This window comes from Gracilinanus agilis, chromosome 4, assembly GCF_016433145.1.
Source record: "Gracilinanus agilis isolate LMUSP501 chromosome 4, AgileGrace, whole genome shotgun sequence".
NCBI classification, from domain to species: domain Eukaryota; kingdom Metazoa; phylum Chordata; class Mammalia; order Didelphimorphia; family Didelphidae; genus Gracilinanus; species Gracilinanus agilis.
Window position 1 is genome coordinate 407,166,219 of NC_058133.1, and position 17,779 is coordinate 407,183,997.

The 17,779-nt window shown below is 37.0% G+C and overlaps 1 protein-coding gene across 1 annotated transcript in view; it reads left to right on the forward strand.

The window, feature by feature from the left end:
* Window positions 1–17,779, forward strand: part of GRM1 (glutamate metabotropic receptor 1) — a 418,809-nt gene that overhangs the window by 301,244 nt on the left and 99,786 nt on the right. Inside the window, exon 3 of the mRNA XM_044675454.1 lies at window positions 2,312–2,547. Coding sequence (XP_044531389.1) covers window positions 2,312–2,547 — 236 coding nt within the window. The remainder of the gene's footprint in view (window positions 1–2,311; window positions 2,548–17,779) is intronic.

Genomic DNA, 17,779 nt, shown 5'->3' on the forward strand with positions numbered 1-17,779 from the left:
AAGAATATCTACTATATGGCAGGCACTGTCCTTGGTGCTAGAGGTACAAAGACATAGATAATATATAGAATTTAGCTAGAAAGATAGGTTGGAACTGGGTTATTAATAGTGTTAAACTACAAACAAAGTTTGTATTAATTGGATTTCACTGGAATCTATTGATGAAAGTAATTACATAGTCAGACCTATGGTTTAGCCATATCACTTTGGAAAATAAGCAGAAGATATGTTAGAAAAGGGAAAGCCTGGGACCAGGGAGACCAATTAGGAAGCTGTTGTAATAGTCCTAGGAAGAGTTGATAAGGGCTCTAAGGGAAGTAAGGGTAGTGGTCATGTGAGTGGACAGAAGGGGATAGTTATATGATATCTCATGGAGCAACAAGACATTGCCTAATTGAATATATGGAATAAGGATGAGAGAATAGGAAAGAAGACTCTAAGATTGTGGAATTGAGCACCTGAAAAGGATAATGGAGGATGCCTTTGAAAACAATAAGGAAGTTGAGAAGAAACATGAATTTTGGGGGAAAGATAATGAGTTTTATTTGGCGCATGATGAATTTGAGATGACTACAGGACATTTTGCTTGATATGACCAATAGTCAGTTGAGGACATCAGAATGGAACTCAGATATTAGGTTAGTCTATATAGATGTGTAAGTCACATAGACAACTGTACAGCAGAGTGGATTGAGAACTAGGCCTAGAGTCTATAAAACTTCAGTTCAAATCCAGTCTCAGACTCTTGTTAGCTGTATGTTCCTGGGCAAATAATTTAACCTGTCTTCAGTTTCCTCAACCATAAAGTTAGACAATAATATCTACCTCTCAGGATTGTGGTAAGGATCAAATGAAATAATGTCTGTATAGGGCTATGTACCTGGCATATACTGAGTGCTAAATAAATACTGTTTTCTTTATTCCACTTCTTCACCTGTTTTGATAAGATAATTAAATTCATGGGAAATGATGAAACCATCAACTGAGAAAGTATTAAGAAAGTAGAGGGCCCAGGATGGAACCTTGGGGAACACCTGTGGTTAAGGGGCATGATATGTCAGCAAAGAAGACAGAGAGGGAATGGTCAGAGAGAAATGTCAAGAAAGCCCAGAAAAAAAGAGAGTATCTATGAGATGAAGGATAGTCAGCAGGGTCAAATGCTGCAGAGAAGTATTCCATAGGACAAAAGAAATACACTTGCTTTTCTTTTTTCTCCCACCTTGAACCCTACCCAAGCTTTCATTTGTCCCCAACATTAAATTAATTGCATATGCTGTTTCTTCCACTACAACATTTCTCACATCTTTCTCTCTACATTTGTGTAGCCTATTTATCTCCTGCCTTCATGATTCAGTGACCTCCTAATTGGTCTCCTTGGCCCTCTACTATTTTCTCTTTCCAGTCCATCTCCCACATAGCTGCCAAATTGTTATTCTTAAACACAGATCTGACCATGTCACATCAATACTAAAAATCTTTCAATGGTACCCCTTGAACCTTTACAGTCTTATTTAACGTATTTCTTCTTGCATTATAAGTTCGAGTAAAATGAACTCATGACTTCCCATAACTTGCCTCCATATCTTTGGACAGATGGTACTCCATAAATGGAAATAACTCTCTTATTATTTTCTTCCTCTGAGAATCTCTAACTGCTTTCAAAGTACAGCCTATGGGTAACTTCTTACTTAGGGCCTTTCCTGATATCCTCAGCTGATTTTTTTATTTCTTTAAATTACTTCATATATTTGTATGTATTTTGTATTTATTTATCCATCAACATATTGTGCCTCCCAGTAGAAAATGAGTTTCTTGAAGTCAGAGACTGTTTTGTTTCTAATGCAGCACCTCACACATGGGCAATTAATGTTTCCTTCATTTTCATTTGGATTTTAGTGGCTATATTCCTTTCTTCAGCTTAAGAGCTCCTAGTTTTGTTTCTGCCAAGCACCATTTCCAACTCTGGTAATTACTATATTCACTTTCATTCTTTGTGCTGACTGTTCATCACAAGGGGAATCAGGCAAGAAAGTGTGTGAATGGCTCAGTGCAAACTCATCCATACTACAGGAAAAAACAAATCACAGCAGGTGTCTAAGCGAAGGGGTAGATCAACAACTCCAGCTACATAGAAAAAAAACAGAGCATTAGACTTCATATCTACTGACATTTTAAGTGGATTAGCTCTTTGTATATCAGCTTACATTCATTGGGTCTAATTGCTGAATGTTCTCCTTCATAGCTAATGTCCAAACATATATGAAGACATGCTTGTTTATCTGTTAATTTAATTTTCATCTCTCCTTTTCAGTGATGGCTGGGCAGACAGAGATGAAGTCATTGAAGGTTATGAGGTTGAAGCCAATGGAGGCATTACCATAAAGCTCCAGTCCCCAGAGGTCAGGTCTTTTGATGACTACTTCCTGAAACTAAGGTTGGACACCAATACTCGAAATCCATGGTTTCCTGAATTTTGGCAGCATCGGTTCCAATGCAGGCTTCCAGGACACCTTCTGGAAAACCCCAACTTTAAGAGGATATGTACAGGTACCATGTCAAAAAGAAATTTAAATTGTGTTATCAGTGGAAAGTATGATGGTGGGAGAATCAAGGGTTAAATCCTTATCTTCATCCATTCAATGAGTAGAGTAAGGTACTAATGTGTATTTCCATTGCATTGATATATAGCTATTGTGGATATACCATCTCTTGTAGATAAAAATAATAGAAAAAGGTCACGGGATCATAGACACAGAGCTAGAGGTAACCTTAGCAATGATAAAAAAAATTACCTCATCATATTACAGAAAGAAGACTGAAGAACAATAGTTAGGGGAACCAAAGTGACATAGTGTCTAAGGGCAAGACTTGACCCCAAGTCTTCCAAACTCCTTGTCCATTGCCCTAGCCATCACACTGATTTGTGACAAATATATAAATAAGTAAAGGGAAAATAAACAAATCTCCCAGGGCTCAATTATATGCTTAAGACAGGGAAACAAAATTAATCACAGTGACCCATGGAATTTTTTGCCATTGTAAAAATAAACAAAACAAAACATCCTGCTTCTTCTGTTCCTATCTCTTGACTACCCCTATTAAACCAAAGGTGGAGGTGGGAGAGGTTGAGAGGAAGGTAGAGAGGAAGCCAATGTAATACTGGGCTAGGCTGCCAACACTGGTAGGTAGATGGGGAAAAATCATTCCATTATTGTGAATATTCAATAAGTTGCCATGCTATGTCTATTCTAACTCCACAACATAGCTTATACATATATCTTTATGCATCTATAAATAGAAGGGACCTGAGAAGACATCTAATTCAGTGCTATAATTTGACTTTTCAGGAGATGGATTAGAAAAGTTGATGTGGCACAGTGGATAGAGTGTCAGGTCTAGAGCTAGGAAGACTCCTTTTCCCATCAAATCTGGTCTCGGATATTTACTGTGTGTGACCCTAGGCCAATCACACAACCCTGTTTACATCAGTTCCTCAGGTATAAAATGTGCTGGAGAAGGAAGTGGCAAACCTCTCCAGTATCTTTGCCAAGAAAACCCCAAATGGAGTTATGAAGAGTTGGACAGACTGAAAACAACTGAATAACAAATAATAGCTAACATTTATATATATGTGCATATACATATATATATATATATATATTGCTTTCAGTTTTACAAAGTATTATATGAATACAATCCCTTGTAATCCTCACAATAACCCTGTGAAGTCAGTGCTATGTTTATCCCCATTTTAAAGATGAGGAAGTGAAGGCCAAGAGAGATTAAGGGATTTGCTCAGGATCATATAGCTTCTCACTATCTAGACCAGTGGTTCCCAAACATTTTTGGCCTACCGACCCCTTTCCAGAAAAATATTACTTAGCCCCCTGGAAATTAATGTTTTAAATTTTAATAACAATTAATAGGAAAGATAAATGCACCTGTGACCATCACTGCCCCACTGGATTGCTGTAGCACCCACCAGGGGTGGTGGTGCCCACTTTGGGATCACTGATCTAGACTCTAGATTCTAGAGGCAGGATTTGAACTTAAATCTTCCTAAATCCAGCAGTCATACATTATGCCGTCTGATTTGCTTAAGTTTACATGGGTAGTAAGTGGAAGCACCAGGACTTGAACACCCAGGTCATAGGAAACCTAAAATAGCCTTCTTTTCTTTTCTCTATTCTCCATTCCCAAATTCACCACCCTTGTTCATACCCTTCTCACTTTTTGACTGGTCTAGAATAACACCTTCCAGTCTGGACTCTGACTTCCAACTTCTCTGCTGAAACCCAACTGAAAAATTATCTTCTCCTAAATTCTATACCTGACAATGTTACTATTCTGCTCAAGCATTTTCAAAGTCTTTCTATTGCCTATAGGATAAAATATACATTTCTCAGCCCTTTTCATTTATTCTAGCCTTCCAGACTCATATCATACCATTCCTCTTTCCATAGCCTTCCTTTCAACTTGGCACACTTGCTCTTCCCCTAACTTTGTGTTCCATCTCCTGTCTCTTTATTTTTGTGAAGGATAAAAGTGGCTTCACCTTTACATCTTAGGCTTCCTAGTTTCTTTTAAAGCTCAGCTCCTATGGGAAGTCTTCCCTCATCCCTGAAGTTGCTTATGTTTTCCCCTCTATAGATGATCATATATCTACTTAACTGTCTACACACTGTATGGCCTCACCTATGGAAGCTCCTTGCTATCACAGTCTTTTTGTTTGCTTTTTATTTAAAATGGCAGTGGGTTGTGGGGTATCACTAGCATCTAACATAGTGTTTTTCATAAAAGGCAGACAATTTAGTAAATGTGCATCACATCGAATTGGCTTGTGATTAGAATGGTTATTACCAAGAACTCCACTCACTACTGTAAGGAATGGAATTTTAAGGAAAGGGGTGAAGGGCAGAGGGATTTGGGGGGTGCCCTCCACTAATTTCCTAAGAGGTCTGTCACTTAGCCTCTAAAATTCCATAGCTCCTACAAAGAAGGGTAGAAAAATCTATCAGCAATTATAAGAGTAATTCTGATCAAGTTTAATTTGAGATCTCAGTAAAATTTTTAGGGTATCTAGCCTTCTTCAGTTATGCCAGAGCCCAGGAGTATCAGCCTTTTTGATGTTGACATTACACATTTGATCACTATGACAAGCATTTTGATATTCCTTATACTTTTTCTGCACTCTGGGCAGCAAAGATCTCCTTCATTATATCACACAGCAGACCAAGGTCAGAAGTAGTGCCAGGAGTATCCGTATATCCTGAAGGATTCCAGCCTATATCATATTAACACTGGAAACTGAGATGACAACCATTTACTTAAAGTCTGACTGAGCACACATATTTTATAAGGTCACAAATCCACTCATTGACTCATTAGATGTTTATCTAGGTACCTATTATGTACCTAGCACTGTTAAATGTAGAGGATACAAAGAAGTATAATGAGTGATTCTTGATCCCAGGGAGCTCATGAGCCAGTTGAGGAGACATAAAATAACAGTATGAGTCAAAGAAGAATGGAAGGCAAATATAATTCCAAACGCATTTGAGAATCACCTGCTATTAGCAAAGCACTGTGCTAGATTCTGGGCCTGGAGAAATAAAAATGAAATAATCTTTGAATTAAAGTGTTTCAATTCTATGAGAGCATACAATTTGTATGCAGATTTTAAAAAGTACAAGACAATGTGAGGAAGAATGGATCATTATACACTGGGGAGATAAGGGAAAACTTAATGGATGAGGGGTCTACTGAGCTAAAGCTTGAAAGAAGTCAAGAAAAAAGAAAGGATTTGGGAGAGCAAGTATATATAGACAGATGGAATGTGGACTTTGTGAAACAGTGGTTCAGTCTGGCTAAACCATATAATAGAGAATAATGTGAAATAAAGGTAGAAAAATGATTTGGATGAGATTATGAAAGTATGAGATTTGCATTTTACTCAAAACAAAATAAAGCAAAACAAAACAGCCATTGGTAGTTTCTGAGAATAGAGTAATATAGTAAAAAACAAAGAAGCAAAAACCTGTTTATTTACATAGCATAAGTAGTCAACTGGGTGCAAGATGGATTAGAAGGAAAGGAATGGAATCAGGGAGATCAATTGGGAAGCTGTTGGAATAATGAAAGGAAAAGATGAAGGGTATGAAATGGAGGGATGATTATATGAGTATAGAGGGGGGGATGACTGCAATGTGCAGGTAGAATCAGCAGGACTTGACTATTGTTTAGCTATGGAGTAAGAAAGAGATGAGAAAATCTAGGGTAAATCTAAGATTACAAACAAGGGTGACCTCAGGGAAAATGATGTCCTCAATAGAAACTGGAAAGTTTGGAAGAGATGTGGTTTATGGGAGGAGATGATGAGTTTCATTCTGTACTTACTGAATTCTAGATATTTTTCCATGTATTAGGCAGATGGAAATGAAGGCCCACAGTTCAAGGTGTAGAGTAAGACTGGATATATAGATTTGGGAGTCATCTGCATTGAGATGATTATCAAATAGATAAGATGATCCAGAAAAAGGGTGCATAGGGAAGAGGATAGAACCCAGGATAGGATTTTGGAAGAGATCTATACTTGGGGGCCGAAAAAAAATGGATGGTTAACCATTAAAGTAGATTGAGAAAGAGTGATCAGGCAGGTAAAAGGAGAATTTGGAGGGAGAAATATAACAGAAACCAAGAGGAAAGAGTTCTCAAGAGGAGGGAGGGATCAGTGTTCATTGCTAGAGAAGGATTAGGTAATATGATGACCAAGACAAAAGCTATTGGATCAGCAGTTGAGTTGATTGAAATTGGAAAGCCTAGCATCAATATATTGGTGAGTTCAAGGCAGCTAGATGGTTCAGTGGATAGAGAAAAAAGCCTGAAGACAGGACATTCTGGGTTAAAATCTACACTCAGACACTTCCTACATGTGGCTTTAGGCAAATCACTTGACCTCAATTGCTACCCTTCACTTCTCTTTTGTCTTGGAACTGATACTTACTATATTCTAAGACAGAAATCATAATTATTAATTTTAAAGGAAAAATAAACCAGTGGGATCAAAAAGCAGATTTTAAAAGGTTGAGAAGTGAGTGTATTGTGAGGAAGGGGAAGCAGTAAGTATAAGTCTTCCTTTCTAGGAGTTTTGCAATGAATAGAAGGAAAATAATGGATAATAACTTAAAGGGATGGCAAAGTCAAATGAAGGGTGTTTTTTAAGGATAAGAGACACTGGGACATTTTGTAGGCTGCTAATAAAAGAGGAAAGATTGATGATGCTATAAGTTTTAAATGTGACTAATGGCCACATTCTTTACCCTTTCTGTTCACAATGAAACTTTAGTGAGTGTTTGTTTTGTGAGTTTTAATGCAATTCAGTAAAACTTATATGGCACTACCAAGAGGAATTTGATGAGCATTTTCACTAGTGTGGACTCAGATTGAGTTACATTTCCTAGATTTCCTCCAGTTGGGCTTTTAATCCTTCAATTATTATTGGGTAAACACCTGATATGTGTTCAGTAGTATGAAGCTTTATGGGAGAGGAAAAGAGGGACACAGAAGAAAGAAAAGTTATATTTACTGCCTTTAAGAAGTTTGCAACCTAATTGGGATAAGGGACTTTCATATTTATAGCAGATGACCCTTTCATTGATGTCAGTTAGTGCTCCTTTGGGATGGGCCATAAGGCTTTAATAATAATAATTGATACTGACGTCGTGCTTTAAGTGTTGCAGAACACTTTATCTGTCTTATTTGAGTCAACCTTGAGAGATAGATATCACTGGTATTGTCATCACCATTTTACCCATGAAGAAACTAAAGCTCAGAAAATTAAGTTGCTTGTAGTAGTCATACAACAAGTATAGACTCAAGAATTCTTAGATTTGGAAGGGACTTTGGCAGCCATACCATATAAGACAAGTAGTCATCCAGCATCTACTTGAAGACTTCCATTTAAGGGAAAAATCACCCTCAAAGCTGATTTTTGGACACCTCTAATCATGACAAAGCTTTTTCATGATATCATGTTGCTTATGTTCAATTTTCATCCATCAGTTTCTGCCTCTAAGAGCAAACTGAACAAGCCTAATCTACTCATGCTAATCTATATTTTAAGACAGGAATCTAATCCAGATTTTCCTGCCACCCCTTACCATCAACTTCTGCCTACTGAGCCAAGTTCTCCCTCTGGGGCCTGACAGATAAATCCTAATTGAATGCTACTAAAATTTAGAGGCAAGATTCAGACCCAGGAGTTCTTGCCTCTGAACGCTATAAGCTTCTGTTATACTTCAGTTCATGAGGATCATAGTTAATTTGAGTTTCTTTCTTGACCAGCACTTGGCAAGGTGCCTGGCATATAGTAGGTGCTTAATAAACGTTTATTGATTTGTTGACTTAGAATTTTTGTCATAATTCATACTGCAAAGTCATGCTTACTTATGTTTGTAGGTGTACTTGTGCTAATGCCCCATTTACGTAATTAGTTTTGAAACAAGGCATCTAAGCTCTTTGCTATTTGTTCCTCTGTAGTAGATAGTAGCCCAGAATTCTCACTTTAACTATGCCATACATAGAAGTAGTTTTTCATGGTTGGAGTAAGCAACACAAATTCATTGGGACATTCAATATAAAACATATCCCCAAATCAGCATTTTAAGACCAATTCAACTGGAGGGAAAGGGAGTAGGATATTATGAGACTCAGGAAAACCCCTACTTGGAAGGTAGAATTTGCTGATTTCTGATCAGGTACATAACTATATCTATATCTATCTATCTGTCTGTCTGTCTATCCACCAGAAATCAGCAAATTCTATGAATTGGGGCTTGATTTACAGTTTGTTGATTGTCTAACCCAGTGATTAGCAAACTTTTTAAAGAGGGGGCCAAAAGAATGGAAATGCTCATTTGTCAGTCTGTTTCTAAGGCAACTCTTTAGAAGTTTTATTGTATTGTATCCTACTCATTGTATTTGTCAGATTAGGAATAATGTCATGTGGCCAGATAGAACATTTCAGGGGGCCACATCTGCCCCGCACTGGCCATAGTTTGTCCTTCACTCGTCTAGAGTATAAAATGAGAAATAATTACTTAAGAAAGCAATAGAGAAAATGTTAATATTGGAGATTAAATTTAAAAGTGTATCTTGGTTACATCCACCTCTTCCAGAATTCTGGTTCTTAAGTATTTAACAACACTCCCCTAGTTGCTAGCTTCATCGGGTAGGAACTCCAGAAAAAGAGAGCCAGGGAAGGAGAAAGGAAGCAAAAATCACCAACAGATGTATTCCTATTTGAACCTGATAACTATATCAGTTATTATTCTATTGTAGTTAGTGAATCTGAAATCTTGGTGCCTTGTGTCAAAGACCCAGGTACCTTAACTTGGTTATAGCTCTGCTTTATTATAGGGGGCCATGCCTCTATATGATTTTTTGGGGTCCTGAGCAGCGTGGTGGCATAGGATGGTTAAAGCAGGAGAAAGAAAATGAGAACAACTAGACTAGTGGTTAGCCCATGCTGTTCCAAAGTCTGTGGGCTTGGGAGTTTATTATATATTGGTTTCAAACAAAGAACACAGCTATGAAGGGGTAACAGATCATACATAACCCATTAAAGTCTAAAGAGTAAAGGTATAAGTACCAAGACAATGGCCAAATTCCAACCATAAATTAGTAGGGATAATTCTGGGAGAGGAAATATTTTTATGGAGATGCTCACTTATTGAGTTCTGTCTTCCAGGATTCTAGGCACCTGGACAAATAAAGTCAAGACTAAAAGCGCCATACTTATCTAAGTATGCAGACTTATCTTAAGTAATGTTTGTTAGGGTTCAGGCTTCTTAATTATCAAGGAGAGGAATCATTAACTCAGTAGATGCTGGTCTGCCACTTCAAAGTTTTCCAATAGGAGTTCTAAGAAAGGTGGGGATCAAAACTGAGTCAAAAGAGGAGCCTCAGATTTTTATCTTAGATGGCCCATTCTGTCTGCATTCCTGACATGCAGTGAAGAAAAATCATACACACAGTTTTACTTGCCGATGATTTTGTAATGGGATCCAGATAAAATATTTGTTACAGACTCTGTTTCTCTAAATGACTCCTAATAGCCTCTTGGAGGGATCAAGTTGATTTTGGATTAACCTACCTACTGGTACCAGAGCTTTTCGGGGCTCAGGTGACCAGAACCAAACACAAAGACTGCCTCAGTCTGGATTGGTCACGTAGGGAATCCAGATAACAGGCCCTAAATTTGATCCTATTTCTCCAAAAGCTTTAATATATCCAACGACTTCCCACACTTTATAAGCAAGTTTAATTTGCTATTCTAGTCTCAATAATTGTTTTACATGTAAAAAGAGTTTAAAACAACAACCATTGTTTCATGATTTAATTATTTTAGATAGCATTATCATTTTATTGAGAAGTTTGAATATTAGACTACTGCACAGCTTCCTAATGACTATGTAAACATGTGTGAGAATAGGTATGAGGGAAAAAATAATCTTTTCCTGCTTTGAACAGTTAAGATTTCTGTCATTTATTTTTGCCTTCTTTAATTGGGTCACCTCTGATGTTTTGCAAAGTTTTTATATTTCGTTTAGTTTCTATGGAAACCTTTATTGGGTTTAATCTCAAATGTCACCATTTAAATAGAGTTTATTTGCATGGGAGTCTCAATTTGATTGTTAAGGACCTTGAGCCCAGGTTGAATAATTTGGGAATCAATGTGGCTAATTTAAAAAATGGTGAGAAAATTTCTCCACCCTCTTGTCAATTTGTCTTATTCTCTGACAAAGAGAATACCACTACTTAATTAGTTAAGGATGTCAAGGGACTTAGAGAGAGTGTTGGCATAGTGCTGATTGACCCTTCAAAGTCTAACTTCTAAATTGGTCACTTCAGGATAGTCTAGCTCATGTCCTTCAAAATCCTATTGTTCCTGACCATCCTCCACCTCCACCTTCAATTCACCTTTATGAATGCTAAAAATATTTAATGAATTAAAAACATGGCAGGGTGGATGGAGGATTTACTTTGAAGTTAGAAAGACCAAGGTTTGTGGTGACCATGGAAAAGTCACTGAATATTTCAGTGCATCTGGCAACTTTCTAAAATTATTATTTTTATTTTAAAATTAAAATGATTTAAAAAGATTAGTTTTTAGGCAACCAAGAAGTCTCAGAACTTCAATATGTTTATAGACATGGTTCTTTCCTCTTAATAGAATTAGAACAACTTCCTTCTGCATTGTGGTCTACTCTCTTATAGACTTTGTAGCTGTGTACTTTCTCTTCTTCCCTCTCAAAGGGATTTGGTCCTGTCCATAATGACTCAGTCTCTCTTCAGATCCAATTTCAGACATGCTAGTTTAATTCTGAGCAAGTCAATTAGCCTCTCTCAGCCTCAGAGTCTTTTTTGGAAAAAAGTTATAGGTGCTATTATTATAATTATTGTTATAATTATGTAAATATATAATTATAATTAATAATATTGCTATCAAATTAGATCAATTAAAAGTATTTTATCAACCTTAAACTCTATTTGAAAGTTTATTATTACTATTACCATTATCAATGAGTCTTAGTCCAACATTTTTGGGTAGCACTCTCCCAAATCTTCTCCCTTCTAATGCCATATGGTTCTCTCTCTCCAGGAATGCAACAATTTGAGAGAGAGAGAGAGAAAGAGAGAGAGAGAGAGAGAGAGAGAGAGAGAGAGAGAGAGAGAGAGAGAGAGAGAAGCAAAGAAAGAAAGCTGATGTTCAGAAATGCTGTTAGTATGATTACCAACCAGTCTAATGTACTGAATGCATTCCAGACTGACTCCATGCCCTTTTCATTCATTTTCCCTTTAAACTTGACTATCTGCTTCAAACTCTGGGCTTCCTTGGATTGTAGTCAGGTTCAGGCAGTGAAGGAGAAAGTAATTCACCTACATGTGAACAATCTGCAGTTGGGTTAGCTAGAGAAATACATTGAGATGGGAAAAAAAACCTAATGAAAAGAGAGAGGGGAATTTTAAGACTTCTCAAGGTCAGAGTCCTCTCTAAGCAAAATTGTGAAACTGGCAAAGCTTGCTTTAGTGTTTTCTCTCCCTTTGTTTTATAGGCCTTTTGAGCTTTTCTATCATTTTATTGCATCCAGCTGCTGACCACACAGGTGGGCCTTTCCTCCCTGCCCTGTACTCTTGAGGTGTCTTTCTTTCCTCCATTAAAGAAGAATTTATCTGTCTTTCAATCCACAGGACCCTGCTCTTTACTTTCAAAGTGGCCATATCCTAAAAATGAATCTATTCATAGTCTTATAGATGCTAATTCGTTCATGAAAGAAAGAAGGTTCATTCAGATACCTCATCCCTTCTGTCCTTACCCCCACCCTTCAGTAACTCTCATCACATCCATGACATTTCTAGGGCAAGGTAAGTATATTTTAATAGTGATCTTCTAGAAATAATACATTGGCTATTATTGATCAGCCCAAAATAGCAATTCTAATAATGGAAATAATGATTTGGGCAGTCTACCCCTGACCTGTAACAAGCTTTTAAAGAGAGGAAAGTTCTTAGGAAGTTCTGTCAAAGACCTCATAATACCTCTAACCAATCAATCAGTCAACAAGCATTTTTAAGTGATTACTATGTTCCAGGCATTTTGTTAAACTCTAGGCATCCAAAGAAAAATAAAAACAGTTCCTGGTCACAAGAAGTTTATCTTCTAATTGATGAGATAACATACAACAACTACATACATAGAAGACACATGTAGTATAAATGGAAGGTCATCTTAGAGTGAAGACACTAAAGCCTAGAAGGGAAAGAGAAGCATAAACTATCTGTGACTTATAGAAAGTAGGATTTATTGAAGGAAATCAGATGAAGGTAAAGGGGGAGGACTTTTCAGATTTGGGAAGACACTAGTGAGAATACCATCAGGAGATGGAGAGTTATGTATGAGGAATAGCAAGACCAGTGGTTGCTGAATTATAGGCTGCATTTGGAGTTTTCTTTGCCCAAAGCCTCCAAAACGCTTCAGAGAAACATGTATCATATGTGGAAGATAAAAATCAAGATTGAAGGGAAAGACACCCCCTCCCCAGACCTCTAACCTCCTCAAATAGACTATTCTTCCATCATGAGAACCCAACATCCTGCATTATGATTAAGATCAGCTTTTAAAGATCAAGACTGTTTGTATGCAGTCTTGGGAAAAATCGATGCCATCTTCCAGACTACTGGCTTTAGCTGCTGCGTTCTAATGACTCTCTCCCTACCACCACAGGTAACTGCTATCTGCTTCCTTGCTGGACTAAAAGACATCTTAGAAGAATTATGGAACCAAATTTGGAGTTGTTTTGATACAGACAAATTTTGCTGAACCCCTTAAACTACACCTGTAGGTGGCTACCAACTCTATCCATATCTAAGACCAATCTTATTCTAGAAAATTCTCAAATATCAGATGGAATATTCTGCATCCTCAGTTATTTTGTATTGTCTTTTATATTAAAATTCCTCCCTTATCATCTAAAGCATTAATGTTATGGAGAAGATTTGTGCATGACCCACCCAATGTCCTCTTGTTATTTTAAGATTTTATGTGTGTACACTCATATACACGTCAACTGCCATCACCTCCACATCCATCTGGGAGACCATGATAGGATAGCTACCAGATCCAGAACAACTTGTCCCTTTTCCTTTTGGATTCAAAGCTTTGTGACCTTGGGTAGATTTTATTGAAGTTACTTAATCTATTTGATGGGTCTCAGTCTCCTCATCTGTAAAAAGATCAGGTTAGATTGGATGACTTCCAAAGCTGAACAATAGCCTATGATTGTCTGGATCTTTCGTCTTTCTACCCCCTTCTATAACCCCCAAATCTCTTTTCCTAGCTATAGATATCATCCAGCTTCTCTGCTATCTGCAGCATCCTCAGACTTTACAGTCTGCTCAGCTCTCCTGGATGTCTGCTTCTGCTGAAATCAGAGAAACTGTCAGGAATTCCAGCCTGCCCTTTTCCTGATTCCTCCCTTGGAGATTAAGGGCTGATGGCTCCTGCAGAAGGCAGAGCAAGACACACTGTGGCCTCTGTTATTTTCTATCTCTGATGCTGCAGAATGATTACTGAGGAGAGAAAAAAAAGACAATGGACAGAATTGGGCTTGGGGCCAGCTTTTTGAATAGATAAGGCAGACAACATGATTTGGCAGGCTCTAAAGGGTCCACAAATCTTTCTTTTATGGTTCTGCTGGAGTACCTGCCCTTTCCATATATTTTCATTCTTTATTTTAAAACATAGTAAGACCTGCTTGGGATGCAAATGGTGTCTGAGAAGAGTGATATATGAACATCTCATTTCTGATCTGTTAGTTAAGTACAGTGTTTTGAAAGAATGAGAAGTAGCACTGCATAAATGTCTGGGAGGACCCTTGGGTCAGGAAAGTTTGGAATGTAAAGCACTGGAATGCCTGTATAGGCAAGAAAAATGAGAATAGTGGGCAAGCATCCATAGAGGTCATAAAGTTCCCAGGAGATAACTAGAGAGAAAAAGGAAGACATTTAGCAACGCTGCTAATAGGGAAAATTCTGGAATAGTCACTAAGGATGAACCAGGTATGAAATCTAAAAATAGTGGCAAAAGAAATTAGGACAAACTCGAAGATTCAAATACCATCTCATACACTTACTAACTGGGTGAATCTTAGCAAACCATTTAACCTCTGACTTGTGGTTTGGTCATTCAATGTTAATAAGGGAGCTAGGTGGCAAAATAGATAAGGTGTTTGAGTTGGAGTAGGAATTATTGTTGTTCAGTCATTTTTCAGGAATGTCCAACTCTTTGTGATCCCATTTGGAGTTTTCTTGGCAAGGACACTAAAGTCATTTGCCATTTTCTAAAAGAGTTCAAATCCTGCCTCAAGAATCAACTGTGCGATCCTGAAAAAATAATCTCCATTTAGCTTCCTTTCCTCATTTGTAAAATAGGGATTATTTTGGGGATTCACTGAGACAATGTAAATAAAATACTTTTCAAGTTTTAAAGTGTTAGCTAGTGTTTATACAGCACTTTGAGGCTTTCAAAGAGCTTTGACATGTTAACTCATTTGAGTCTCACAATAATCTTGTGAGGTAGATGCTATTAGAAACCCCATTTTACAAATGAGGAAGCTAAGTTATACAGAGGTTGTAGTTTGCCCAGGGTTCCACACTTAGTGTCTGAGGTAGGATTAAAATCTTCATTTTCCTGTTTCTAAGTCCTATGTTCTATCCACTGAACCACGTATCAATCATGTATTAGTGGCATGGGAACTGACACAGTTAATAATTGATGGGCTTCATATTGTTTATTTTTCTGTGGATCCCAACTACACCTGGCTTCATTTTTGGATGGGCTTTATACTTATAGCAGCTGTTGTGCTCACCCAAGGAAGAAAGGTAGGAAGAAGTACCTTAGAAAAGAGCAATGTTGATGTTCTATGATTACTGATATTTTAGGAGATTTTTTATCTTCAGCTATCAATCACTCCATTAAGTGGTCACCTCTTGAAGACTGCCTGTGAAGGAGAACTCCCTACCTCCTAAGATGGCCTATTCCACTTGGTAATTGCTCTAGTTGGAAAGTTTTCTGTATATCAGATCCAAATCTGCTTCTCTGCAATGTCTACACATTGCTCATAATTTTGCCTCTGAACACAAATAGAATATGTCTAATCCTTTTTTTTTTGTGACAATTCTAAATACTTGCATAGAACTCTCCTGTGTCTGCTAATAATTTCTAAGCAAATATGTTCAAGTGATCTTTAGAGATCATGGTCTTAAATCTGTGCATTATTCTTCCTCTGGAGGAGACGAGTTTCTTCTTCTGAAGACACTGTAGTTTTGTCCTAAAGTGAAGTATCCAGAATTAAACTCAGGACCCCCAATGTGGTCTAACCAGGGAATAGTGGGGCAGGATTTCTACCACTTTCATTCTGGACTTTTCTTTATTTTCTTAATGTAGAATGAGATCATTTAAACTTTTTTGACTCCCATATGAGGATATATATGCAAAGCAATATTTAATTTTTAAAATTTAAGTACTAAATCAAAATTAGTTCTAATTGTTATCATCATTATTCATAATTATATCAAATTTGCAGTCTACAAAAACCCAGATTGTTTTTTATAAAAACTGTTGTCTCATCCTGATTCAACTCTCCTGAACTTCTACAGTTGATATTTTTAACCTGTATAGGACATTACATTTATATCTGTTCGATTTCATATTTTTAGACTAAACCTGTCAAGATCTTTTTGGACTCTGTCATCCACCATGTTGGCTTACCCTCTAAGTTTTGGGTTATTTGCAGATTTGACAAGCATCCCATCTACACACTTTCATCCAATTGAGTACTCATTTAACCATTCTCTAATTCAATGACACATTTCTTGCTCTCCATGATTTTTCAAAAATTATCAACAATGGCTCAACAATCAAAGGCAACAATTTCTTTCAGTACCTTAGGATGCAGTACATTACAACCTTCTATTTTGTTTCTGTTTTAATTTCAATAGAATATATTTGTTTGTTTTTTTAAGAATCATAGCATAATAGATTCTAGTCTTGGAGTCAAGAAGACCTTGGGAAAAGGAAGTTAGCTGGTACAGTGGACAAATTGTTATACTTGGAGTCAGGAAGATCTGAATTTGAATCCTCCCTCTGACATTTGCTAGTTGTATGAATCTGGGCACACTGCTTAGCCTCAGTCTGCTTCAATTTCCTCATTTGCAGTTATTTGTAAGATTATTGTGAGGATAAAATGAGGCAAAATATATAAAGCCCTGACTTTAAAGTCATATATGAATGCTAACTAATAAATTAGTTATTTTTAAATGACTTCTGAGACCTCCTCCAACCCAATTCTATGACTGAACTTAGAATGACTTCTTGTTTCACTTTCTAAAATTATTCAAGCCTGATTTGTTATAGTCAAAGTAAGATTTCCTGATTGTTTTGGGAGGTAGTCAGGGAGATCAATTAACAAGAATTTACGGTTTCTGGTAGTGTACCAGATACTGTTGGGGATGCACAGAAATATGAAGCATGATTCATATCCGTAATGAGGCTACAATCTAAGCAGGGAAGCAAACTATACATGAAATGATAAAAATAGATAGTACTTAAATAGCTCTTTAAGGTATATAAAGTGCTGTACATATGGTATCTGATTTGATCATTACAATAGGTAGATGCTATTATTATTCCTATTTTACAGAAGAGGAAACTGAGACAACAGCAATCAAGTGACTTGTCCAGGATTGTATAGATCATAAATGTGTGCTGAATTCAGGCCTTCTTGACTCTAGGTCCAAGACTATCCATTATGCCACTTAGAAATCTCTCCAATGATTGGATATCAAAAGTTCCTGGATTTTAGAAAGAGAAATAATATACATGCATAAAAGAAGCCAATAAGCATTTATTTAAAATCTGCTATGTGCTAGGAATTATGCTAAGATACAAATAAAGGCAAAAAAGTCCTAAACCAGTCTCTGCTCTGAAACATGGTTTGGTGAAATGTCACTACTGGACTAAAAGGAGAGACACCATTCAAACAATTACATACCAAGAGGTGTGTAAAGAATAAATTTCAGGTGATCAGTGAGGGAAGACACTAACATGAAGGAGGATCAGGAAGTTTTCCTGCTGGTGAGATTTTATCTAGAGCTTAAAGCAATTATGAGAAGCCAAGAGGAAGAGATGAGGAGGGAGATGAATCTAAGCATATGATAC